The following is a 27,881-nucleotide window of genomic DNA, read 5'->3' on the forward strand; positions in this document are numbered from 1 at the left end:
AAACTGTAATATTTGTAAGTGGTGCCTGCTGAAAAGTGATGTTTTTTTCATGTTTTGTTTTAACCAGGATTCCTTAGCAGCTGAAATCGAAGGGTCAATGCGTAAGGAACTCCAAATGGATCTCACACCTGCCCAGGAACAAAAGTAGGTCCTGTAAACACCCAGAAAATTTGCATAATTTATCAAACACTGTATTTGTTGTATGCCTCTCCTAATACAAGGTTCAATTAAAACATAATCTTTAATGTAGCCAAAATGCCCCAAGAAGCTTTTCGGTGCAGTTATCAAATAAATGTTGATGCTGAGCATGTACAGAGAATTAGTCAGGGGTAGATTAGCAGTTTCAAAGGGTGAGGGCTCCAGAGTTTGAGTCTTGAGAGCTCAATGCAAGGATGTCAGTTGTGGAATGGCTAAATGGCTAAATTGAAGACGATCAGGAAACCAGAATTGGAGAACTGAATCTTAGCGTTTGGACAGATGCTGTCAAAATGTATATTGAAATAATGCTTAACCCATCACTAACAATGTTAGGCCAATGCTAATTTACATTTGATGTAACAGTATGGGAACGTCTAAAAGTTTAAAATGGAATATGTTTTATATATACTAAGAATCTGCCTATACTTTACCTCAGAAAGCCAAAAATGGATCTGTGCGTAAAGTTGTATTCAATTGCAATGTGATACAGCTCCTAAAATGTTTTGCAGGCTATTTGTCAAAAGGAAGGAGTATCTGTGATATTTTGTGGCATTGCACTGGTTTGTGGAAAGTTATATATTTAGCCAAACAGAACATTGAGGAACCCAATCTTTATTGTAGCATGGGATGGATTTATTTTTACCCCCAAAGCTGAAATTGCACCCCACCTATTTTTTTTGTGCTTCCAAATTGTTACAAGGACTTCCAAATCTGTGGCCTCTGCACTGGTTGTGTTTGAGGTCAGCTTCAGGAATGTTGCATTGCGAAGTGGACATTGGTTTGTGTATAAAAATGCCTGAATATTCAAGCCAACTGTTGTTCAACAACGGAGCAGGATTTTAGCCAGAACATCCACTTTCATAACATGAACTAAGACATTTTGAATAACACTAACACAGGAAGAAGTATCACAGCAGATACCCAAGTCCTTAAGAAAGAGGGAGGGCAGTTTGGGAGACTGTTAGACCAATACATCACTGCCGGTGGAGGGTAGAAAGCCCGATTCAGAATAATGCAGAGGTCTAGAAAGCTTGTAGGATGGAGGAAGATGGGCGAGTGCAGACAGACATGAAAACAGAATGAGGCATTATTGTAGTAAAACCCATTGTGCATCAGGCACAAACTCTGTAGTGATGGTAAACAGTTGGGTGAACAGCATTCATTTTCTGTGTCCTGTGCAAAGAAAAATCTTTTGTGCAGCTGGAAAAGAAAATGCATTGAACATAGGGCCTGGACCACCATTTTATTCTGTTTTGGGAGCATTGTAAAAGAGTTCCAGATGTAGTTAGTCATTTTTATTTCAAAATAAAAGTGTATATGGAGGTATATGTGAATATGAACTGTGCACCTAGGTCACTGATTTTAATTAATATTACCAGGAGCTTTATGCATCTTGTCTATACAATACACACAGTAGTGAAGAAAGTAATTTGGTACATTATTCAAGAGTAAAATGTGCAACTAAAATATTTAATAAAGTACTATTTGATGCTTCTGACTGATCTGATTTGCTGGAGTTTCTTCAATCCTTTATTATGTAATGAATGAAACTTGTTTAAACCAGAGAGCGTAATTAAAATATGTTCAGCTTTAAATATAACAGATGCCTGGTTATGTTCTGGTAGAAGTATTGAAGTGAACTGCTTTTAATGTAAGTGTTCAGTTTCATGATTTTAATTTTGTTACAGAAATCTGTGTGTGAAGTGCAACTGTATTCTTGCATTTATTATGTTTATGTCTGAGTTTGTTATCTGTCCCTTTTATATGAAAAAAATAGATTGTTTATATAATATTTTGATGATCTTAGCACTTTGCAAAGTACTGACTGCAGAGTCTAGGACTGGAGGAGCAGAGACTAGAGGGTCAGTGATTGAACTGATTCAAAACAGATCTCTGACTTTGAGATCCAGGGGTATACTATACAGTGTACAGGGGTATACTATACAGTGTACAGGGATATACTATTGCAAGAAGAAGTTTGTGAACCCTTTGCAATTACCTGGTTTTACGCATTAATTACTCACAAAATATGGTCTGATCTTCATCTAAGTTACAATAATAGATAAACACAATCGGCCTAAACTAATAACACACAAACAATCGTACTTTTCATGCCTTTATTGAACACATTGTTTAATCATTCACAGTCCAGGCTGGAAAATTATGTGAACCCTTGTATGTAGTAACTGGTAGAACCACTTTTAGCAGCAATAATTTCCACCAAACATTTCCTGCAGCTGCTGATCAGACTTGCTCAATGGCGAGAAGGAATTTTAGACCATTTCTCCAGACAAAACTGTTTCAGTTCATCAATATTTCTGGGGTACCTTGCATGAACAGCCCTCTTCAGATCATGCCACAGCATCTCAGTTGGGTTAAGGTCTGGACTTTGACTTGGCTATTCCAAAATAGAGATTTTCTTCTTTTTAAACCTTTCTGTTGTTGATTTACTCTTGTCTTTCAGATCATGGTCTTGTTGCATTATCCAACTTCTGTTAAGCTTCAGTTGACAGACTGCTACCCTGACATTCTCCTGTAAAACGTCTTGATGCAATTTTGAATTCATTATTCCTGCAACGACTGCAAGCTGTCCAGGCCCTGAGGCAGCAAAGCAGCCCCAAACCACGATGCTTCTTCCATGCTTCCCAGTTGGGACGAGGTTTTGGTGTTGGTGTGGAGTGTCCTTTTTCCTCCAAACATACAGTGTGCATTTCTGCCAAATAGTTCAACTTTTGTTTCGTCTGTCCACAGGACATTGTCCCAGAAGTGTCGTGGAAAGTCCAGGTGGTCTTTTGCAAACTTGGGATGTGCAGCAATGTTTTATTTTGGAGAGCAGCGGTTTCCACCATGTGTCCTTCCACAAACACAATTATTGTTCAGTGTTTTTCTTAATGTGGACACAGGAACCAAGGTGTTAGAAAGCTCTAGGGATTTCTGCAGGTCTTTTGCTGTTACCCTTGGGTTCTTTTTCACCACCTTCAGCATTGCATGTTCAGCTGTTGGTGTGATCTTTGCAGAAAGCCCACTCCTAGGGAGAGTAGCAACGGTACTGAATTTCCTCTGTTTGTAGACAAGTTCTCTTACTGTGGATGATTGCAATGCTTTTGTAGACTGTTCCAGCTTCATGCATCTCTATAATTCTTCTTCTAAGGTCCTCTGAAAGTTGTTTTGATCGAATATGAACAGATCTTTCTTGAGAAGAGCAGGCTCTGTCAGTAACCTGACTTTGTCCCTTTTATAGGGCAGGGCACCTCTATAACCCCCACCTCTAATCGCGTCTCATTGATTGGAGCGCCTGACTCAAATAGCTTTTGTTGAAGGCTTTATCCCAGAGGTTCACGTACTTTTTTGAACCCAGACTGTGATTGTTTAAATGGCGTACTCAGTATTGACGAGAAGTACAATTGCTTGTGTGTTATTAGTTTAGGCAGATTGTGTTTGTCTATTTTTGTGACAGATGAAGATCAGACCACAATTTATGCGTAATTAATCCAGAAAACCAAGTAATTACAAAGGGCTGGCAAACTTTTCTTGCAACTGGATATGGTGCTAGAAAATTGTCTGGTATCAGAAGATCAGGAGATACAAAAAAATGATAGTGAAATTTTATCTTGATAACTGCACTATTTATCAAGTCCTGCTGTCATACCCAACTGCTACCAGCATTTGAAAAAGTGTGTTTCCTCCAGGCATCAGCAGAAACGAGTGTTTGAGACGGTGCGCACGGTGAACCAGGTTGTGAAGCAGAGGTCGCAAGGTCCATCTCCATTGAACATCCCAGGGTCAAACCAATCCTCGGGAATGAACTCTGCCTTCTCCAGCTGTATCAGCACACCACGTTCCAGCTACTATGGAAGTGACATCAGCAACATTATCATTGATAACAAGACCAACAGCATTATCCTGGAAACGGAATCATCTGACATCGGGTAAGGAGATGCACTGATGCAGCAGCCAGTGCTGTTGCCTGACAGTCCCTACAACCCGGGCTCAGTCCTGACCTTGGCTGCTGTGAATTTGCAAGGGTGGTGTGAGAAGTAGAAGGGAGCTGATCAAAGAATGAAAGAAAATAGTTTAAAGGATAATAAGTGGAGAGAGGGGACTTCCAGGAATGATCTCAGTGGCAGGAGGCCAGCTGGTGTGCTCGAAGGTAATATAATATATAAGTGAATTCTGACCTTGATGTTATCATTTCCATTGAAATAATTTTGAAGAAGGAGCCAGATTACTGTTTATTCCAAAAGATTTATTTTTCATTTCTGTATATACAGGATGTGGGCACTTCAGGCAAGGTTAGCAGGGTTAAACCCCTGAAGAATGTTGGTGGATCATGTTCATTAGTGTACGACAACCCAGCAGTTACATGGCACCATTACTGATACCACTGCAGAACACTCTTTTAACTCCACTGAGAAATTGTCGTTTCTGAGAGTGAAACTTAGTAATTGCATTTCTGAGTTGTTCTGCATTAATTGGAGTCACTCTGGCTGCTGGAGCAGTTCTGTGTCAATGCAAGGGGTGATGTTATTCCCCACACTGCGCTCCTGGTGGTTACAGGTTTTGATTGGACTGGTGGTGCCTGTTGCCGGGCATCAAGGGTCACGTGGCTTTCCAGCTGTGGTGCCTTTGTTGAAACCTCCATCCACACATAACCTGTGTTTGGAAATGCTGTTTGAGAATACATAAGGCTTGAACAAGCCCCTAATATCTCTCCCCCAAAAAAAGATGCTTTATGTACATCTATTAGACAGGTAAGGTCTGACTTTACCATCTTAACCGACGAGTCATCCCTCGGACAGTATAGAGTTCCAACAAGAGGTTTGGGTCGTTCAGCAGATGCTGGCTTGAGTGCCTGCATAAGTACTGATTCTGGTGGTTTTGCTTTACTCTTCCATTTGCAGGGGTGAAGATGGCCACAAGAAGCTGGGCCAGCCAGGGACGCCAGGCTCCAGGGATCTGCAAGCAGCTCTCCGGCGCCTGTCCCTCCGCAGGGAGAACTACCTGTGTGAAAGGAAGTTTTTTGAGGATGAGCGTGAGAGGAAGTTGCAAGAGCTGGCGGAGAAGGGGGAACTGTCAGGTGGCTCTGCCACACCCACAGAAAGCATTATGTCCCTGGGCACCAACCTCTCTGGGATCTCTGATTTCACCGGCTTTTCAGGGATGTCTTTCTGCAGCCGCTCATACCTGCCAGAGAAACTACAAATTGTAAAGCCCTTGGAAGGTGATGTGAGGCAATGTCCTCTTTCCATCCTTGTCTTTGATTCTCTGGGGTCTTTCCTGCACCTTAAAAAGCCAGGAGCCCTGTGCACCAAACATTCTTTCTATTTCAAAGATAATCAGTCCTGGTACAGGTTTGAGGTCCTCTGACATAAACCTGCCTTTGATTCTTACTGTGAAGTTGTTTCATACTGGGGCAGGGAGTAAGCATTGGCATTGCCGTTCTGTTAAAGTAGCAGTTGCGCTCCTCGCTAACAGACTATCAAGTTCATAAATGGGAAAGGAAATTTAGTCCATCTTAGGTGAAATATGAAGGAATATTCTGCATTTTAGTCCAGACCATTTTTTCCAATTCCCTTTCATTTCTGCTTCTGCATTGTTTCCTGTTGGAGTTTTCATTTTTCTTCTCCATTTGTTTTGTCCTTTATCATCGGCTACTGCAACTTCTGATTGTAAACCTTGAACTTTTTATTCCTTACTAAAATCACATTGCAAAACTAAAACACAAATGACAAATTGCCCCCAAGGTGTATCTTAATAGGACCAACTTGTGTCCAGTTGTTCATATGAAGACTAATTAATGATGACCACAACCTGCAGAGTTTTGAGAGACTGGTTCTCATTTGCAATGGAACATTTGAACATGAACACTTGCACACAACCACCCACCAGACCAGGCAGCATAAATGGAAAGGAATAAACAGCCTCAATTTCTCCAGCACTTTTGTGTGTGTTGCTCTGGATTTCAAGCATCAGCAGAATTTCTTGTTCCTATGATTTGAACATGAATTCTGATTACTGAGAACTAATTTGTAAATGGCAACAATTGGCAAAATACTATTTCCTAAGACCATAAGATAGCGGATCAGAATTAGGCCATTTGGCAGGTCGAATCTGCTCCGCCATTTAATCATGGCTGATCTATTTTCCCTCTCTAGTCCTAATCTCCTGCCTTCTCCCTGTATCTCTTAATGCACTGACTAATCAAAAATCTGTCAACCTCTTCCTTAAATATACCCAGTGACCTGGCCTCCACAGCCGCCTGTGGCAATGAATTCCACAGATTCACCACTCTCCGGCTGAAGAAGTTCCTCCTCATCTTCATTCTAAAAGGATGCTCCTCTATTCTGAGGCTGTGTCTTCTGGTCTTAGACTCCCCCACTATAGGAAGCATCCTCTCCACATCCACTCTATCTGTGTCCTCTGGTCCCAGACTCCCCCACTATAGGAAACATCCTCTCCACACCCACTCTATCTGTGTCTTCTGGTCTTAGACTCACCCACTATAGGAAGCATCCTCTCCACATCCACTCTATCTGTGTCCTCTGGTCTTAGACTCACCCACTATAGGAAGCATCCTCTCCACATCCACTCTATCTGTGTCCTCTGGTCTTAGACTCACCCACTATAGGAAGCATCCTCTCCACATCCACTCTATCTGTGTCCTCTGGTCCCAGACTCCCCCACTATAGGAAACATCCTCTCCACATCCACTCTATCTGTGTCTTCTGGTCTTAGACTCACCCACTATAGGAAGCATCCTCTCCACATCCACTCTATCTGTGTCCTCTGGTCCCAGACTCCCCCACTATAGGAAACATCCTCTCCACATCCACTCTATCTGTGGCTTCTGGTCTTAGACTCACCCACTATAGGAAGCATCCTCTCCACATCCACTCTATCTGTGTCCTCTGGTCTTAGACTCACCCACTATAGGAAGCATCCTCTCCACATCCACTCTATCTGTGTCCTCTGGTCTTAGACTCACCCACTATAGGAAGCATCCTCTCCACATCCACTCTATCTGTGTCCTCTGGTCCCAGACTCCCCCACTATAGGAAACATCCTCTCCACATCCACTCTATCTGTGTCTTCTGGTCTTAGACTCACCCACTATAGGAAGCATCCTCTCCACATCCACTCTATCTGTGTCCTCTGGTCCCAGACTCCCCCACTATAGGAAACATCCTCTCCACATCCACTCTATCTGTGGCTTCTGGTCTTAGACTCACCCACTATAGGAAGCATCCTCTCCACATCCACTCTATCTGTGTCCTCTGGTCCCAGACTCCCCCACTATAGGAAACATCCTCTCCACATCCACTCTATCTGTGTCCTCTGGTCCCAGACTCCCCCACTATAGGAAACATCCTCTCCACATCCACTCTATCTGTGTCTTCTGGTCTTAGACTCACCCACTATAGGAAGCATCCTCTCCACATCCACTCTATCTGTGCCCTCTGGTCCCAGACTCCCCCACTATAGGAAACATCCTCTCCACATCCACTCTATCTGTGTCCTCTGGTCCTAGACTCCCCCACTATAGGAAACATCCTCTCCACATCCACTCTATCTGTGTCCTCTGGTCCCAGTCTCTCCCACTATAGGAAGCATCCTCTCCACATCCACTCTATTGAGGCCTTTCAACATTCAATAAGCTTCAATCAAACCCCCCACCCCCACTTCATTGTTTTGGATATCCAGTGAGCAGAGGCCCAGAGCCATCAATCTCTCTTCATATGACAAGCCTTTCAATCTCTGACTTATTTCGTGAGCCTCCTTTGAACCCTGCCCAATGTCAGCATAACTTTAGGTTAGATTCAAATTAGTTTAGTGCAATGAACACCAGGGTGCAATGAAATTCCTTGCTTGTAGCTCACAGTGTCAATAGTAATAATTATTACAGCAATAAATATAGCAACAATTGTCAAAGTGACTTCATAGTACCGTAGTCCTTCATAGTTGTTCTGATCAAAACTCTAGGTTATTCCCCTCCAGAGATACTGTCTGGCATGCTGAGTTCCTCGACCATTTGTGTGCTGCTCAAGATTTCCAGCAGCTCCAGAATCTCATGTGTTTACACCGTAGTTACTGCTTCTACTTTTCTGTTTACATAATGCAGACTTTCTTTCAACAGTTACAACATTCTGCAACTGCAGTCACAATAAGAATTACACGGTTGTCCACTGCTAATGTGTATAGTATTTTTCACTGGTACCTGTTGAACTTTATAATGGATTTTTTGACAATTCCCATTATCCTGAATGCATAACTTTGGTATGTATCAACCCACTGCAGCAGTAAAGCCACAAGTTCTTCCCTGTTTTATCCGGATTTAGCCTGCTGTGCCACAGTAGAAATCAAAGTGCTGCAATGTGTATGCTTTTTGAGCAAGGGCTCCCACTCCCCATTGTTACAGCTGTCAGTGGAAATGCTCAGGTTCACATCAGAGGGTTGAGCATTTGTGTGAGACACCAGCATTCCTTTGGCACTCATGGGGAAGGAAGGGTACTACACTGATAGTCACCACAAGTGGGCGTAAGGTCGAGGGCACATTAATATACTTTTCAGACTTGCAAATTACGTGCCTGCAGCGTCCAGAGATGGAAAAATGGCTGACAGTAGGGTTTTCAGGGACTAAAGATTTATGTTTGCAAAGGAAAATTTTATGTAAATTTGATTTACATCTCTTATATTTTACCACAACCTACACAACACGCTTCAAATGACATTGTTACTCAACTAACACATCCAGAAGTAAACAGCTCTGTATGTGCACCGTGATCAGAAGGATAGCAACAATTCAATGCAGCTCACTCCCACCTTCCCAAGGACAACAAGGAATGGGCAATGCCTAGACCCTGAGAATGAACTGAAAACTGAAAAATTATAGTCTCAAGTATAATTAGTATGAATGCATGTTACCATTTCATTGTTAACAATTGTTGCTTTCAATTATTAATAGATTAATTATTGATCTGTAATTAATTTTTAACAGCAATCTCATATGACATTATGTCTGATGAATTTATGTTAACAGGTTCAGCAACCTTGCACCATTGGCAGCAACTGGCCCAGCCAAACCTAGGAGGGATTTTAGACCCCCGGCCGGGTGTTGTTACCAAGGGCTTCAGACCACTGGAGCTGGATACTGAGCAAGTGTACCACTTGACAGACTATGAGGAAGACGAGCCGGGCGCCCGTTCTTTCCGGGGGCTCGCTACCTCAACCCCGGTGCAGCACAGGGAGACCTCAGGTGAGAGGTCGAATACAAAAGTGCCAGTATCACGCAGCGAGACGTTAGTGCTGCAGTGTCAACCAAACGCAGCGGAGCCGCAGGAGTCAACCGAAGGTGATGGGGCTTCTGGTGAGGCAGCATCTCCTGTCACGTGAGATTTCCATTTGACAGGACGCTAAATGTTTGGTTCACATTGAATTATGTCAGATCCACTGTCATGTCTTGTTGAATGATCTGTGGTCAGGATTGCTTCTGATTTAAACAGTCATGTTTGCTGAGAAACCAGGTTTCAACTGGAAATGCCTCTCCACTTTCCTTGTTTAAAGTGCTCATTTGGGCCTCTACAGAAGCACAAATTTATTTACATTTTGCCTTGATCATCTGCCTCTGGTTTTTTGATCAGATTAGTTTTTCACTGTGGGGTGGATTGGGATATTGGCTGGGTATGTTTTCAATCGTAGGTAGCTTGAGGTAGGGGTGAACAATGGTCAGTAATGAATCATGAGTTCAAAGTGTTGGTAAATCAGCTCAGAGCAGGAGTTCACAGACCCCTTGCTTAATGGTATTGGCCCATCGCATAAAAAAAGGTTGCGAGCTCTTGGCTTAGAAGGTTGTGTCTGTTTGGAGACGAGCTGATGCTTGAAACTAAAGCATGCTTGCATCTCCTAGATAGAATGAAATGCGATTCTCTCAGTTAATAACTATCCCTAGGATCTACACCTGGTGCCTATCCAGTGGCCTTTGTTTAAGCACTGTGGATTAACGGACTTCAAAAGCAAAAACATAAAGACTACACTCGATGGACATCTGACATAAACGCTGGAAATACTTAGTAGGTCAGGCAGCTCCCTTAAAGAGAAAAACAATTCACTCTTCTTCTCTCCCTGGTTTCTGCCTGACTTATTGAGTGTTTCCAGCATTTTCTGTTTTTATTTTGGATACTGGAATGCCACAGGCAAACCAATTTCTTACTTGTCACTTGATATTGTTCTACACTTAGTCTTCAAATGATATGCTTTGTCCATTCAGTTGGTTAATTGAATTGAATTGACTTCATTTCTTACATCCTTCACATACATGAGGAGTAAAAATCTTTACGTTACGTCTCCATCTAATGTGCAATCATAGTAATTTATAATAAATAGAACAGTCAGTGTCATACAGAGTACACTCAAATCAGTGTGAGTTAATCAGTCTGATGGCCTGGTGGAAGAAGTTGTCCTGGAGTCTCTGTTGATCCTGGCTTTTATGCTGCAGTACCGTTTCCCGGATGGTAGCAGCTGGAATAGATTGTGGTTGGGGTGACTTGGGTCCCCAATGATCCTACACTTTTTACACACCTGTCCTTGTAAATGTCCTGAATCACGGGAAGTTCACAACTACAGACACGCTGGGCTGTTCGCACCACTCTCTGCAGGGTCCTGCGATTAAGGGAGGTACAGTTCCCATACCAGGCAGTGATGCAGCCAGTCAGGATGCTCTCAATGTGCAACTAAATTTTAAGCTTTATGCTTGAATTTAGCAATTTGTCACAAGAATAATGATTTCACTGCCATGCTCAAGAGTGGGTGACTAATCATAGTATTACTGTAATCTGTGTTCTGCATTTTGGTGTGGTAAGCAGCAGAAGAGTGTAATAATGTTGTTAATTTTGAAGGTACTTCCCAGAAGCTGTGTTTCGCTTGTCCTCTCAGTTACCTTCTGATAACCTGAAGGCATTGCCTTTGAGTGGCTGCGTTAGTGTATGGATCTTATGTCTCAGCCACTTCTTCCCCCACTCACAGCCTGGGGACCTGCCCAGTACTGCTCTAAGTAAGACTGACATATCTAAGAATTCTACCTGGGCTATGTAATTTAGCCACACGTTGACTTGCATCACTCTAACCTGTAATCAAAACAGCATTGCCATTTGCCTTCACACCAGGAAGGGGTAGGTTAACAAGTGAAACTTGTTTAACTTTCTCCCCATTGCTGAATAATTCTTCCTTCTAATAGTTATCATTTGCTGTCCATTTTAGCCTTTCCATAGAAAAATAGAAAACCTACAGCACAATACAGGCCCTTCGGCCCACAAAGTTGTGTCGAACATGTCCCTACCTTAGAAATTGTGTCCTCTTGTGGCAGCCATTTCAGCCCTGGGAAAAAGCCTCTGACTATCCACACAGTCAATGCTTCTCATCATCTTATACACATCTATCAGGTCACCTCTCATCTTCCGTCGCTCCAAGGAGAAAAGGCCGAATTCACCCAACCTATTCTCATAAGGCATGCTCCCCAATCCAGGCAACATCCTTGTAAATCTCCTCTGCACCCTTTCTATGGTTTCCACATCCTTCCTGTAGTGAGGTGACCAGAACTGAGCACAGTACTCCAAGTGGGGTCTGACCAGGGTCCTACATAGCTGCAGCATTACCTCTCGGCTCCTAAATTCAATTCCATGATTCATGAAGGCTAATACACCGTATGCCTTCTTAACCACAGAGTCAACCTGCACAGCTGCTTTGAGTGTCCTATGGACTCAGACCACAAGATCCCTCTGATCCTCCACACTGCCAAGAGTCTTACCATTAATACCATTAATGCCATCATATTTGACCTACCAAAATGAACCACTTCACACTTATCTGGGTTGAACTCCATCTGCCACTAATCAGCCCAGTTTTGCATCCTATCAATGTCCCGCTGTAACTTCTGACAGCCCTCCACACAATCCACAACACCTCCAACCTTTGTGTCATCAGCAAACTTACTAACCCATTCCTCCATTTCCTCATCCAGGTCATTTATAAAAATCACGAAGAGTAAGGGTCCCAGAACAGATCCCTGAGTCACTCCACTGGTGACCAACCTCCGTGCAGAATATGTCCCATCTACAACCATTCTTTGCCTTCTGTGGGCAAGCCTGTTCTCGATCCACAAAGCAATGTCCCCTTGGATCCCATTCCTCTTTACTTTCTCAATAAGCCTTGCATGGGGTACCTTATCAAATGCCTTGCTGAAATCCATATACACTACATTTACTGCTCTTCCTTCATCAATGTGTTTAGTCACATCCTCAAAAAATTTAATCAGGCTCGTAAGGCACAACCTGCCCTTGACAAAGCCATGCTGACTATTCCTAATCATGTTATACCTCTCCAAATGTTCATAAATCCTGTCTCTCAGGATCTTCTCCATCAACTTACCAACCATTGAGGTAAGACTCACTGGTCTATAATTTCCTGAGTTATCTCTACTCCCTTTCTTGAATAAAGGAACAGCATTCGCAACCCTCCAATCCTCTGGAACCTCTCCCGTCCCCAATGATGATGCAAAGATCATCGCCAGAGGCTCAGCAATCCCCTCCCTCACCTCCCACAGTCATCTGGGGTACATCTCATCCAGTCCTGGTGACTTATCCAACTTGATGCTTTCCAAAAGCTCCAGCACATCCTCTTTCTTAATATCTACATGCTCAAGCTTTTCAGTCTGCTGCAAGTCTTCACTACAATCACTAAGATCCTTTTCCATAGTGAAAACTGAAGTAAAGTATTCATTAAGTACCTCTGCTATCTCCTCTGGTTCTGTACACCCTTTCCCATTGTCACACTTGTTAGGTCCTATTCTTTCACGTCTTATGCTATTGCTCTTCGCATACTTTCCATAACATGATTGAAAGGCATTTATCACTAAATGAACTTTATCTAAAAAAAATCAGTTTGAGTTAATCCTATAAATGAGCAGAAAATTATAGCAATTGTTATAACTTTATAACAAATTCTATCATGAGTGAAGAACAGGAAGAAAGCACTCAGCCTCTCGAGTATATTCCATTGTCGAGATGATGTCAAACCAACTCTGTACACCAGCATTTTCATGTTATTCCTCACTGTCTCTGGTTAATTAAAGTTTGCTAAACCTCAGATTTAGCAATTGGTTCTCAAAAAGTGAGTTCTGAACCTTTGCCATCCACTATGCATCAGAAGTTTCTGAACCACATTTCTAAGAGTCTGGCTCCAGCATTTAGACTGCCTCTCTTGTCCAGCTTTGGCCATCCAGGGCACCATGGTACTGTAGTAGCTAGTACACTGATATTACCTCTAGCAGGGGTGCTAGAGTTAGGAGGGCCATTGCAGGGCAGTCTGTGTGTCCTCCCCATGGAATACGTGGTTTTCCCCTGAGTTCTCCCTCAGTCCAGAGGCATACTGGGTAAGTTAATTGGTTATTGTTAACTGCCTCATGATTAGGTTAGGGTTAATTTGAGGTTGTTGGGGGTTGCTGGGGTGGTGTGGCTCAAAGGGCTGAAACTGTGCCGAATCACTAAATAAACAGGTAAAAATGAATAGAGATAATTTCTCTTTGAACAGTATCATTTTCATATCATAAAAACCAGAGTCAAATTAACCGTTAACATAAATTGCTAGCTTGTGTAATTTCTCCTTGCAATTGGGTTCAGGTGTTATTCTGTCAAGCTGCAGTGCTGGGTCCCAGAGGTGCTCCCAGTGCTCCAAGGTTGAGATTGGGAGGTGCTGTGGGGTGAGGCCACCCAGAGGTGTGGGTGGCAGGACCTTACTCTTATTAGTCGTTGGTTATCATTAATGTCATTTCAATATCACAGTCACTGCTTCCCCAAACACTCAATCCATCGTGTCTTTGCACCATTTTCTTGTGTTCCCATTTAGTGTGTACTCTGCTCCATTTTCTTTCACTGTCTGTCAACACTTAAGCTTGGGTTACGGGGGAGTTCTATCTCTTTTTGTTGGGTGAAATAATGTAATCGTGAAGTAATTTATTTAGCTTCAACCTGGTTCCAGTGTAGCAATCAAACTTCCCTGCTGTTTCGTGCCCTATTGGTTCAAAGAAATAAAATGATTTTTTAAAATGATTGTTCCCCACCCTTTCCAACCCAGGCAGACCATAAATCCAAGGTTGCAAAAAAATCCATGATAAGATTAATGTGATTTAAGAATTACCAGACATTTTGGCGCAGGAGTTTGGACTGCAGTTGGAAAGGGCTGGAGTCTAGCACTTCATCAGGAACTGATTCTTGGCTTTTCTGAATTGCTGCAATTGCTACTGATAAGTGTGTTTTTTGCTGTTCTTTCCTCTCTCTCCTTTCCTTCAGTTCACTATCCCGGTAAATGTATGTCACACACCAGCTCCACCTTCACCTTCACTACTTGCCGTATCCTTCACCCCACTGATGAACTCACACAAGTCACTTCGAGGTAAGTGCAGACTCTGTCTTGACAGAGCAGTGGAGTGATAAGCCAATTTCAGTCTGTTCCTACCTCATTCCCTCTGGGTACACTTGGAGTGGAATAATTTATTGTTGCTGTTTTCTAGTGACGTGGGGTTGCCGTGGCGTCGGTCTCTTGTCTCCTTCATGTAATGTTGCTACTGTTGGTCAAGTTTGAATGAGAGAAGCAAAGTCAGGTGGAATGAGAAACAATAGGGTGAATGTGTGAAGTGGAAAGAGGGGTAGATAATATTTATTCGGCTTAGTAAACTCATAACTTTTTTTGTACCTCACCGTGACTGTCCAGATCTACCCTGAATACTAAGGATACCATTCAAATTGCAAATCTGTCCATCTGACTTGAGTTCCGATAACTATGGCGCAGATGAGTAAAATGTAAATTTTATTAATCGTTGTTGCTTCTGATTTGTTTAACACAGAAATTAAGGTGGGATGAGAACTTCAAACCTTATGGAAGTTTTTTGTTTTAAGAACTATATGAATATTTAAAACTTGGAATTGAATTCTAAAGAACAAGCCCATTTTTTTATTACTTGAGTCTCCTGACATTAATAGATTACAGAGTTCATATCTTTGTTCAGGAATTCTGTTGCAGACCAAGATTTATCAAATTAGACTTTTTAGCTTGATATAGAACAAGATGGAAAAAACTATCCTTTGCTCCAGGTTAAAACTCTTTTCGTCTTTGAACCACACAACTGGTTGATGTAAAATGCAGTGAACAGCTCTTAACAGCAAATGGTTTCCCACAGGTCAGAGAATGTGGATGATGGAATTGCACTTTGTCATCGTGCCTGAGGAATTACAGGGCAAAGATTGATCATTGGGGTGAGGTACCAACTGACCTGGTCAGACTAGATAACAGGAATGCTGGAATGTGAATGGTTTAGCATATTTAACCAAATAGGATTCAACTACATCACTAATCCTGTTCCAGCTAACTGTAGTTGCCTGCTGTCCAACAAGGTTTTGTTATGTGGTTGGTTTGTGATGTGGAGCTGATGTCTGAAAACCATTGGCCGTAAGAATCTGGAAGAACTGGATATGAGTCTCCATCCAGGGAATGCAGCCCTTTGCTGAGCGAGCTTTGTGACCTCCTGGTTAACAGAGCATCCAAGTGACAGTTGTGGATAATTTACAATTTCTTGCACTAATCTGGCACATGGGTGCTTTCTTCCACTAATTAATTAAACTAACTTTAATTAAAATAAAAACATAAGAAAGCAATGGTACAAGGAAAAGATCTTTGCTTCATCTTGCGCAGACTACAGACAGAGTACATAGTTTTATAATTTACTTCAACCATTTAATATTATGCAGAAAAACTCCATAGAAATATTACCAATTCTTTGAAGATACTGATGGCACAGAACTCCAGAATACTCACTGCTCTTTGTTTGTTAGCCCACAGTTTGACAGAGCATCAGATAGATAGATAGATACTTTATTCATCCCCATGGGGAAATTCAACTTTTTTCCAGTAGCATGAGACCCATATGGCCTGGTTGATCATCTTGCTCAGATTTCTGATTGGATGCACAAGAGAGTGCAGATGTTGGAACATGAAGCAAAGGACAAGATGCTGGAGGAACTCAGTATCTGTGGAGGAAATAGACAGTTGATGTTTTGGGTCACAATATTTCATCTGGACTGCCTGACCTGCTGAGTCCCTCTACCAGCTTGATTCTTTGATATATGCTCACCCTCAACCAGATGCCATTCAAGTTCCTTTATTTGTTAATTGGCAAAGCGTGGAATTGCTGGGAATAATTTTTCTTCGTAGTTGTAGAATTTTCTGAAATTGTTGATGTTTTGACATTTGGAAACAACCGTAGAGACCATTATTATCCTTGCCCAGTGAATGTTCCCTTCAACTTCCAAAAGTTAGTTTCAAGTTGATTTGGACACTGGTATATTTTTCCTCAATGATATTGACTGAATATAAAATGTTTTCTTGGAAGATGGTGTAAATTTAGAGGTCTTTCTCAGAGAAGCAATAGTTGCAAATTCAAATTATCAGTCTAAGATTGGTATGATATGTACTTGACCAGAGGATTTAGATCAGTGTTTGCTTTACTGTGCAAGCCTTACCTGGACTTTGTGACAAAGCAAGCATTTATTGCCTGTCTGTAGCACCCTCCAGGAAGGTGGTTGGCAGCTGCTTTCTTATTGAGTAGCTTACTAAGGATCACACGGGCCAGATATGTTTTCATCTCTGGAAGATGTTTGTGAAACAGTTGGTATATTTTAATGACTCTCAGCCGGTTTTGTGTTTGCTGCTCCTGGTACCAGCTTTTCTTAAATTATTAACAGACCAAATTTGATTCCCCTGTTGCTAGGGTGGGATTTGTGCTTGTGCCTTTGGATGATTAGTTCTATAATGCTTGATGTTAGCACCAAACAACCACATTTCCAAATGTTCCATTCCTTTGCTCAGATACTCTATTGCTTTGATCAATTCAATGTCCAAAAACCTAAGAAAAAACTCAAGTTATATAAGATTTTTGTCATCACATAATAATGGAATATTATATTGAAAATAGTTAAGAAATCAGTTCTTCAATTCATTTTTAACTTTATTTTTGCTTTGTTTTGGGGGTTACAACTGAACTTTTAATCATTCTTTCTCCTTATGGTTTGCAGTAGCACAGTAAGCAAGTGGCAATAATTACTGTTGGAATGTTGATAATTCCCACAGTATTGACAGTGAACTCAAGGTATCTTTTTTCATTTAAATTTTATTTTCTTGTGCAGATTTTGTTTTAAGGAAGCAAAGCCCTAAATCAAGTTAATCTTAATATTTTCCACTCTTAACTTTATTTGGCACGTACATGAAATTTCATGTCCTATAAACACCTGATAATAAACCTGATTCTGATACTGACTTAATTCCTTTGGAATATTCAGGTGTTAGTTAAGTTTCCATCACATTGCAGTGAATCTGGATTCACAGGCAGAATAGGCCAGGGCAGCTCAGCAGATTTCCTCCTCTGAAGGCCATTGGTAAACTAGTTTTGGCTTCACAACATATTGGTTGTTTCATGATTGCAGTTTATGAGACTGGTTTTTTTATTCCTGATATTTGACTAACTGATTGCATGTTCCACAGCTGCAGTGGTAGGATTTGAACACTCTGACTTGGTTAATACTTCAAGCTCCCAAAGGCACAATCCAGCACTGTTGCCCACTAGCTTGGAACTAACAATAGAGATTTATGTGTACCTCAGACTCACTAACCTCATGCGACTTCATCTGCTAAGATCCTTTTAGAAGTCATAAGTGAGGCTTGTTAATTAGAATTTGTTGTCAAGGACTTGGATCTGTTATAGAGCACATTTACACCACATATAAGGGTACTTTCCATAGGTGGCTTTGCTTTAATTCTTTGATTTCTAACCTTTAATTAACAACTGTCTGCTAGCTAGTCGTTTGTAATTATGAATCGTGCAGCTGCATCCATCCCTAAGAAATGTACTTGTTCTTTCTTTGTTCTGGTAGTGATTTCTAAATGGCACCTTGTTGCTCAAAACTTCCCAACTCACTCTCCATCTCATTACTAAATCACCCCAAATCATCCTGCTGCCCCCTTCCTCCAGCCGTCTGCGCTGCCAGTCCTGTTTTTGTTTGGTTAAAGGCCTCTCAGCTCATTTCTAAAGACCAACACTGTCGGTTCTAATCTTTAATTGGCATAGAGTTCTCACAAACTCAAAATAGCAGTCTGTTGATGCTTGCTTTGACAGAAGAAAGCATAATGGGTCCACAGCACTTTTTTATTGTCTTGATGGTTTGTATGTGTAGTGTAGGCCTCCGTTGGTCTCGATAGACCATGGATTTGCACCTTGGAAAGTTTCCAGGGTGCAAGCCTGGGCAAGGTTTTTTTTATGGAAGACTGGCGGTTGCCCGAGCTGCAAGTCTCCCCTCTCCGCGCCACCAGTGTTGTCCAAGGGAAGGGCATTAGGACCCATACAGCTTGGCACCGGTGTTGTCGCAGAGCAATGTGTGGTTAAGTGCCTTGCTCAAGGACACACACTGCCGCCTGAGCCAAGGCTTGAACTAGCAACCTTCAGATAATTAGACAAGTGCCTTAACCACTTGGCCACGCGCCAACAATGGTTTGTATACCTGGTTGAAGAATGGCAGCAGTTGGTTCAACAAGCTGGCAATGCTGCAGAATTTTGGGCAGAGAAGGTTTATCGATTAGTGAAAGAGCTTTTCATTTTGCTTTTCATAAACCTTGCGAAGCAGCAAATCACCTCATTGGTCATCACCCTTAAATTTGAAATGACAGAATTAAATATTCTACTGTTTTAATGAGCCAGTCTGTTTCTTTCTGTTCTGTCTCCACTCCTATTCTCTCCCACCGTACAAAGATCTTGCAATCACCTCAACCTCCAGCCCACACCCACCCGCGTAATCGAACTGCCGAGACTCCTCAGTTGTAGCTAATTACCATTAGTTGGGGTAAATGTTACAAATTAGCCCTGAGCAGTTTCCTTTCCTTTGAAATACTTCTCTCTCAAATTCATCTTCACTTCTGAGGCTGCAAATCCACCACACTGAAATCTGTGATTTGCTTTCTTATGTCGTTACACACTCTGGTTTCTAGCATCTATCAGAAGTGCCACCTTGTAATTGCTCCCCTTTGAGTGAAGCCAGCCCACAGTACCCGTAATTGTTTAAGCAGTTTCACTATGTGTAGTTCTGAGATTAATCTGGTTTGCTGAGGTGATTTCTACAGTTAACTTTGAGGAATTTAAAAGTCATAAGCACTATTTAAAAAGACCTGAGATGTTTGCTTTGAGTGGTGCATGTTATAGGAACTGTCTTTTTCAGCTGCTTGCTTCAAACCTGTGAAAACCCGTTTTGATTATGATTCTGGTCTCTCTTTTCGCAGCCTTGGCTCTGCACTTGCTGCAGCCTGTGGGAATTTGGGCAACCTGAAATCAACTCCAGTTGGCACCCCATGCACTCCCCGTCGCCTGAGCCTGGCAGAATCCTTCACTAACCTACGGGAAGCAACTACCACCATGAGCACCTCCCTGGGGCTGGTGAGACTGCTGAAGGAGCGAGGAATCTCTGCAGCTGTGTACAACCCATTGAGCTGGAGCAGAATGGGCCTCCGCACCAGTAATAATCTCTACACTCCCAGGCCAACAAATTTACCATCCACCCCTCCTAACTCTCCACTGCATCCCACGTGCCCCTCGCCTGAATTCAAAGGCTCTTGTAATCACTATGACACTTTCCTGGCCTCCAAACCAGCCAGTACTATGCTGAAAGAGATGAGAGGTGACAGGCTAACGAAGCACACTGAGAGCCAGACAGACGTCAGCATCTCCAGAATCAACCTGGTTGACAAGGTGAAGAGGCTCGGAATTGCCAAAGTCATGCAGCCTGCTGTAACGCCTGTGCAAGATTCCTCAACGAGCCAAGATAAGGGACCCCTTCTCAGTAGGGGCCAAGGTTCAATGACTGCTTTTGCCCAGGGCTCTCTGGTTGGTGACGGCCTTGCATTAGGCTGCTCACAAGTGGTCCGAAGCGCAATCGGAGGACTCCAGCTAAACACTGGCATCCGGCGGAACCGTAGCTTTCCTACCATGGTGGGAGCCAGCATGCAGATGAAAGGACCTGCCTCGATGGCTTCAGGAATTCTAATGGGAGCTAAGTTACCTAATCAGACGGACCTGCAATGAAAGTATTGAGCAGTTACGATTATATTCACTCAGTGTTTGATACATTGACTTAGTGCCTCTTAGAACAAACTTTGTATAATATGTACATAGATTTATGGCCCTAAATTCAGTGTAAGCATCTAATTTAATTTAAGATCCTATCTATACATACTGTATGTATATATTAGGGAAATTCTCCGATTTAAGACGTGCACTCACATTGAAATGAATATTTTCAAAAACCTTTTAATCAAGGCAGGTTGATTAAATTTTGCACTGTACGTCCTTAACAACTTGATCACACAGTACAATCAGAGATTTGTACGATTGAAGCTGCCCATTGCCATGTAATTGTGTAGTTGTTATGGACATTCAGCAAAACAGACAAAATCATTTTAACTAATGCACTGTATTTTAAGGAGAGATTAACTCATTTCATTTTTAAAGCATATGGTTTTGTTATTAACTTGAAATGTTGTTTTGCCAGCCCTGCTTTCCTATACTATGAGTTGCTTGTTTGAAGGATGGTAGCAATGATAGTCTGTAGATGTGAGAGACGGAGTAAGATTAGTACTCGTAAATATAACAAAATCCAGTGTTTGTGTGACTTGTATATTTACTTGAATAGGTACACAAGGGGATGTTGGGTACCTTTAAAAACTAGTTCTCATCAGCACTGTTAGTTGTAGATACGTTTTCAGCACATGAATTGTGCACCATCTGCAGACGGGAGGGACTGCTGCCTGAGGCTCCATCTATGATGTACATCTTTGAAACTGGCAATTACTGCATGGGTTTTAAATGCCTCATTATTTCATATTGTGCAAAGTTTTTAAGTAAATACTGATATTTTGTTTCAGTTTTATACAATGTGTTTGCACATTGCTGGTAATATAAATTGCTGTTAATCCGAGGACAACTCATTTGTGAATGTATGAGGATAACAAATTGTTCTGTGTATCAATCGGTCCAGTGAAGGATGAAATGCCAACATCAAATACAACTTGAAAGGGAATTTCTCCACCTATCAGTGTATACATACTGACATAAGAACACTTTAACACTTAGAAAATTGGGATATAATGTGTGAGAAGTTACAACATCTATTTGTCTACTGAAAAGCTGAAATAAATCAGTGTAAAGCATGTAGTTGTATGCTCATTTTCCACTGAAATACAACGAGAGCGATTCCAATTCTGACTGGAGGGGGTGGAAATTAAATAGTGAGCTATACCTGTCCAGAAAGAACAAAGTCTTAATAGGATGGGCACAGGGAAGCCAGAGAATATTGACAACGCAGATCATAGAGGAAGAAGTAGTCCTGAATGGTCTACATATATTTAATGAGGGAGAAAAATAGATAGTTAGATAAAGAAAAATGAGAGGAGATTTGAGAGGTGCTCAGTGAAATAGTTTGGGCTGATAACGTTACAGTGCTCCTATATTCGTTGCAATGCTGTATATTTGATTTAATTGGGATATTGAAGGGAATAAGGAGGGAGTAGAAGTGGACTTGAGTTTGATCATAAAGGTTGTAGGGGTGAGGAAAATGGTATTGGACAGTAGGATATTTTAAGGGCATAGGAAATGAAGGGAAAGTGGGATTGCATTGGATGAGGATTTAACATCGCAGCAATATCGCTTAGCACTATATAATCAAGTTTAATTATCATCCAAACCATACATAGATAGACAACGTTCCTCTGGGGCCAAGATGCCAAACATTCAAAATAGCAAGCAAACATTCAAAAGTAGTGAGCAACATTATTCAAAATATAGAGCAAAGAGGCAAATTCACTCAAATAAAACGTATATGGTCCAAGACCCTGAGCGACGATATCCAGCAATGGATGGTATAGCCTCCCGGCAGTGTACAGACACACACAATCCCGCCTGTAATTCTACCGCTCAAACATGGGAGGACAGCACCAAAGGGCGAGGCCACACTCCGGCCGAGTTCAACCACGCTGTAGTGCTTCTGTGTCACTCACCTGGTCTGCAGCAGCAGGCAAGCCCGAGGTCTGAGGCCTAGTTCTCACCACAGCTCAGGCTACATGGCTCCCGTGTCGTCTGTCCCTCACCAGACAAGGGTAACAGGCCTGCAGCAGCCTAGATAATCGCTGTCCAACAGAGTCCTGTAGTCGCAAGTGAAACGTCGGAGACAATCTCCCACAGTTATACTGCACCAACTCCAATGCTTCCAAGTTAGCAGGCAGCAACATGGTCTGCAGCCAGGACAACTCCTCTGAGCCCAAACCGGCTCCTCCAATATCCCGGCCATCTCCTTCCACCACTTTGACAGTTCTGTCCAGCTACTCTGATCAATCAACAGCTCATTAATGGAGTAGCCTTGCACTACCTGATGTTCTTGGAGTAGAACTTTACAGAAGCCACTGCATTTGCACACACTGCCATCTTACCGGAAATAAATATTAAAAATGGGTTTCAAGTGGGGAGTAAAGAGGCTCAGAGAGGATATGAGAAGGGTTTTTTTTTCACCCATAGGGTGCTGCAGTCTGGAGGAGAATTTAAGACAATGAAGACATGCACTTGAATCACCAAGGTATAGTAGATTATGGACCTATTGCTGGGAAATGAGCTAGCATGGATGGTAGGCTGAAGACCCTGCCTCTGTCCTGTGTGAACTCAATTCAAAAATATCTGATATATTTGTAATCAACAAATGGCTGGTGCTCTTTAAAACAGGAACTGAAAACTGAGTTTTTTGAACTTACTGAAATGATTTAAAGATAAATGGAAGGAGGCTAATCTGACCCTCAATCTCCACCTTCTTCCAGAAAGTCCTGAGAATATGCTGTCTATATAAATATGAAGCTTGTCAGCTGATTTGCATTTGAGCACCCTTAAACAGCAATGTGATGAACATTGGCAGCCCCCTCTCCCCAAATGTGCTAACAGGTACTGAGTCCTGGAATATCGTATGGAAGCAAGTGCACAGAGACGGGATGTGATGAACATTGGCAGCCCCCTCTCCCCAAATGTGCTAACAGGTACTGAGTCCTGGAATATCGTATGGAAGCAAGTGCACAGAGACGGGATGTGATGCCAAATCAAGTTAAGGAGCCTGCTGGATCGAAGAAGAGATGAGAGCAAGTCTTGGGTGCTTGATGATCATTCTTGACCTTCTAGTGAGCTCCTGAACTGTTTGCATAAAATATTTTAAAATTTGGGTTGACAAACACAAAATGCTGGAGGTGCTCAGCATGTCAGGGAATATCTTTGGCAATATTCTGGAGATATGTGTCCAAAGAGTGGGAGAGTAGCAGAGACCACAGGAAGGGAATAGTGAAAGAGAATCTGAATGAATTCCTGTTGAAGAGATGATTTAAGCTTCTGCGGTGGGTAGACCTCGAAGAGACTTTGCGGTGGCATCAAATCATAACCAGTTTCGTGCTGAGACCCTTTCTTTACAGTCCTTTCTTGGGACTGCAAAGAAAGGGGGATAAGAAAGTGTGGGGAGGGTGTACAAACCGGCAAGTTAATTTGGGTTATCAAGCTACATTAGCATTTTATGAAGTTATGCTTTAACATATTTGACAAAGTCAATATGCAATTTTATAGTTATCAAATATTTTGATGCATAATTATGCATTTATTGCAGTTCTGATGACTGTTTATGAAGTCTGTTTGCCTTTTAGTGGTATGAGGCTCCAGAAGAATTGTTTTACAATAAAGAATGTTTACAGTAGCGATGTCAAAGATGATTACTGTGCTAATATGAGCAAAACATTCTACAGTAAATGGCTGCCTTCTTGGCTCCACAAGCCTTTCACCAACACAAGGAACAAGTCAGGGGTGTGATGGAATTCTCTCCACTTGTGTGAATAGGTATAGCTCAAATAGCTCTCCAGGATTTCAGCTCCATCCAGGATAGGGAATCTAACTTGATCAGAGCCCCATCCACTACGGTAAATAATTTCCCTCCAATAATGGTGACTGCCATCTGTGCCATAAAAGTCAAAGTAAATCTTCTTATCACAGTGCATACATGTCACCACGAGATTCTTTCTTTCCCTGTGGGCATATTCAGCAAATATATAGAACACTAACCATAGCAGGATCAAAGATCATGTCTGGTCAGGGAAAGTGAGGAGCTGATAGGTATGAGCTATAGGCAGGTAGTCACACCAGGCCCTGGGGAGACAGATAAGTGGGTAACAGTCAGGAAAGGGAAGGGCAGGAGTCAGAGACTAGAGAGTACCCCTGTGGCTGTCCCCCTTAACAACAAGTACTCCTGCTTGAGTACTGTTGGGAGGGATGACCTACCTGGAGGAAGCAACAGTGGACGTTCCTTTGGCACAGAGTCTGGGCCTGTGGCTCAGAAGGATAGGGAAAGGAAGAGGACGGCAGTAATGATAGGGGACTCTATAGTTAGGGGAGGGTCAGACAGGTGACTCTGTGGACGCAGGAAAGAAGCACAGATGGTAGTTTGCCTCCCAGGTATCAAGGTCTGGGATGATTCTGATCGCATCCACGATATCCTGAAGTGGGAAAGAGAACAGCCAGAGGTCGTGGTACATATTGGTACCAAGGACATAGACAGGCAAAGAGAGGAGGTCTTGAAAGCAGACTACAGGGAGTTAGGAAAGAAGTTGAGAAGCAGGACCACAAAGGTAGTAATCTCAGGATTACAGCCTGTGCCACGTGACAGTGAGTATAGGAATAGAGTGAGGTGGAGGATAACTGCGTGGCTGAGGGATTATAGCAGGGATTCATATTTCTGGATCATTGGGACCTCTTCTGGGGCAGGAGTGACCTGTACAAAAAAGACGGGTTGCACTTGAATCCCTGGGGGACCAATATCCTGGCGAGGAGGTTTGCTAAGGCTATCGAGGAGAGTTTAACGAGGATTCCTGGGGGTGGGAACTAAACTGAAGACGTGGTTGGTTCACAAATAGAGACAGTGTGTGAGGGAGGATAGGCAGGTGATAGAGAAGGGAGACGCTTAGACTGATGGTTTGAGATGTGTCTATTTTAATGTAAGGAGTATTGCGAACAAAATGGATGAGCTTAGAGAGTGGATCAGTACTTGGAGCTATGATGTGGCCATTACAGAGACTTGGATAGCTCAGGGGCAGGAATGGCTACTCAAGAGTGTCAGGCTTTAGATGTTTCAGAAAGGACAGGGAGGGAGGCAAAAGAGTTGGGGGCGTGACACTGTTGATCAGAGATAGTGTCACGGCTGCAGAAAAGGTGGATGCCATGGAGGGATCGTCTACAAAGTCTCTGTGGGTGGAAGTTAAGAACAGGAAGGGGTCAATGAGTCTACTGGGTGTTTTTATAGACCATCCAATAGTAACGGACATTGGGGAGCAGATAGGGAGACAGATACTGCAAAGGTGTAATAATAACAGGGTTGTTGTGGTGGGAGATTTTAATTCCCCAAATATCGATTGGCATCTCCCTAGAGCGAGGGGTTTAGATGGGATGGAGTTTGTTAGGTGTATTCAGGAAGGTTTCTTGACACAATATGTAGATAAGCCTAGAAGAGGAGAGGCTGTAGTTGGTCTGGTATTGGGAAACGAACCTGGTCAGGTGGGAGAGCATTTTGGAGACAGTGATCACAATTTTATCTCCTTTACCATAGCACTGGAGAAGGATAGGAACAGACAAATTAGGAAAGAGCTTAATTGAAATAAGGGAAAATATGAGGCTATCAGGTAGGAAATTGGAAGCATAAATTGGCAACAGATATTCTCAGGGAAATGTATGGAAGAAATGTTGCAAATGTTCAGGGGATATTTGTGTGGAGTTCTGCATGGGTACATTCCAATGAGACAGGGAAAGGATGGTAGGGTACAGAAACCGTGGTGTATAAAGGCTGTTGCAAATCTATTCAAAAGAAGAACTTATGAAAGGTTCAAAAAACTATGTAATGATAAAGATCTAGAAGATTATAAGGCTAGCAGGAAGGAGCTTAAGAAAGAAATTAGGAGAGCCAGAAGGGGCCATGAAAAGGCCTTGGCGGACAGGATTAATGAAAACCCCAAGACATTCTACAAGTATGTGAAGAACAAGAGGATAAGACGTGACAGAATAGGACCAATCAAGTGTGACAGTGGAAAAGTGTGTATGGAACTGGAGGAGATAGCAGGGGTACTTAATGAATACTTTGCTTCAGTATTCACTACGGAAAAGGATTTTGGCAATTGTAGGGATGACTTGCAGTGGACTGAAAAGCTTGAGCATGTAGATTTTAAGAAAGAGGATGTGTTGGAGCTTTTGAAAAGCATCAAGTTGGATAAGTCACCGGGACCAGACGAGATATACCCCAGGCTACTGTGGGAAGCGAGGGAGAAGATTGCTGAGCCTCTGGCAATGATCTTTGCATAATCAATGGGGTCAAGAGAGGTTCCGGAGGATTGGAGAGTTGCGGATGTTGTTCCCTTGTTCAAGAAAGGGAGTAGAGATAGCCCAGGAAAATATAGACCAGTGAGTCTTATTTCAGTGATTGGTAAGTTGTTGGAGAAGATCCTGAGAGGCAGGATTTATGAACATTTGGAGAGGCATAATATGATTAGGAATAGTCAGCATAGCTTTGTCAAAGGCAGGTCGTACCTTACGAACCCAATCGAATTTTTTGAGGATGTGACTAAACACATTGATACAGGAAGAGCAGTAGATGTAGTGTATATGGATTTCAGCAAGGCATTTGACAGGGTACCCCATGTAAGGCTTATTGAGAAAGTAAGGAGGTATGGGATCCAAGGGGACATTGCTTTGTGGATCCAAAACTAGCTTGCCCACAGAAGGCAAAGAGTGGTTGTAGACATGTTATAATCTGCATGGAGGTCGGTCACCAGCGGAGTGCCTCAGGGATCTGTTCTAGGACCCTTACTCTTCATGATTTTTATAAATGACCTGGATGAAGAAGTGGAGGGATGGGTTAGTAAATTTGCTGATGGCACAAAGGTTGGAGGTGTTGTGGATAGTGGGGAGGGCTGTCAGAGGTTACAGCAGGACATTGATAGGATGCAAAACTGGGCTGAGAAGTGGCAGATGGAGTTCAACCCAGATAAGTGAGAGGTGGTTCATTTTGGTAGGTCAAATATGATGGCAGAATATAGCATGAAATAACAAGATAAAGAGTCCTTAAAGTGACACCAGAAGTAGAATGAGTGTAATTATCCCCTTTTGTTCAAGAGCCTGATGGGAACTGTTCTTGAACTTGTTGGCATGAGAACAAAGTGCACTGCAGTATATATGATCAGAGGTCTCCCCTGAGCATATTTCACTTGTGGGGCAGAAGGAGTTTGAGCAATCTGTTGACATTGGGAAACAGTTTCCCCAAGATTTTGGGGAATTTGAAGTTCTTACCATCACGATAGAAGTGGCATCTGGAAGTGGGCATGACTGAGTTACCACACCCTCACTTAGGGTGAGGTTGCACAGGTCTGAGTCAATTTTGTAGGTACTTATTGATTCACAATGTATGATGGAGTTTAAGGGTAATGTTTTAGGTATACAAGCTTAACTAGAAACGTTTTAGGTGTACTGGTTTAATCATTATTATAAT

At 42.4% G+C, this 27,881-nt stretch overlaps 1 protein-coding gene across 3 annotated transcripts in view; it reads left to right on the plus strand.

The window, feature by feature from the left end:
- trak1a (trafficking protein, kinesin binding 1a) overlaps positions 1-21,489 on the plus strand; it is a 178,002-nt gene extending 156,513 nt beyond the window's left edge. For 2 of the 3 annotated variants that reach the window (XM_073072970.1, XM_073072968.1), the window contains 6 exons: positions 68-144; positions 3,888-4,127; positions 5,100-5,419; positions 9,236-9,451; positions 14,538-14,640; positions 19,567-21,489. In XM_073072970.1, coding sequence (XP_072929071.1) covers positions 68-144; positions 3,888-4,127; positions 5,100-5,419; positions 9,236-9,451; positions 14,538-14,640; positions 19,567-20,365 — 1,755 coding nt within the window. In that variant the 3' untranslated portion in view covers positions 20,366-21,489. Of the gene's footprint in view, positions 1-67; positions 145-3,887; positions 4,128-5,099; positions 5,420-9,235; positions 9,563-14,537; positions 14,641-19,566 lie in introns of all 3 variants that reach the window. The other variant, XM_073072969.1, reaches the window with a different exon arrangement.
- The last annotated feature ends 6,392 nt before the right edge of the window (positions 21,490-27,881 follow it).

The sequence above is a fragment of the Hemitrygon akajei genome, chromosome 20 (assembly GCF_048418815.1).
Source record: "Hemitrygon akajei chromosome 20, sHemAka1.3, whole genome shotgun sequence".
Lineage (NCBI taxonomy): Eukaryota > Metazoa > Chordata > Chondrichthyes > Myliobatiformes > Dasyatidae > Hemitrygon > Hemitrygon akajei.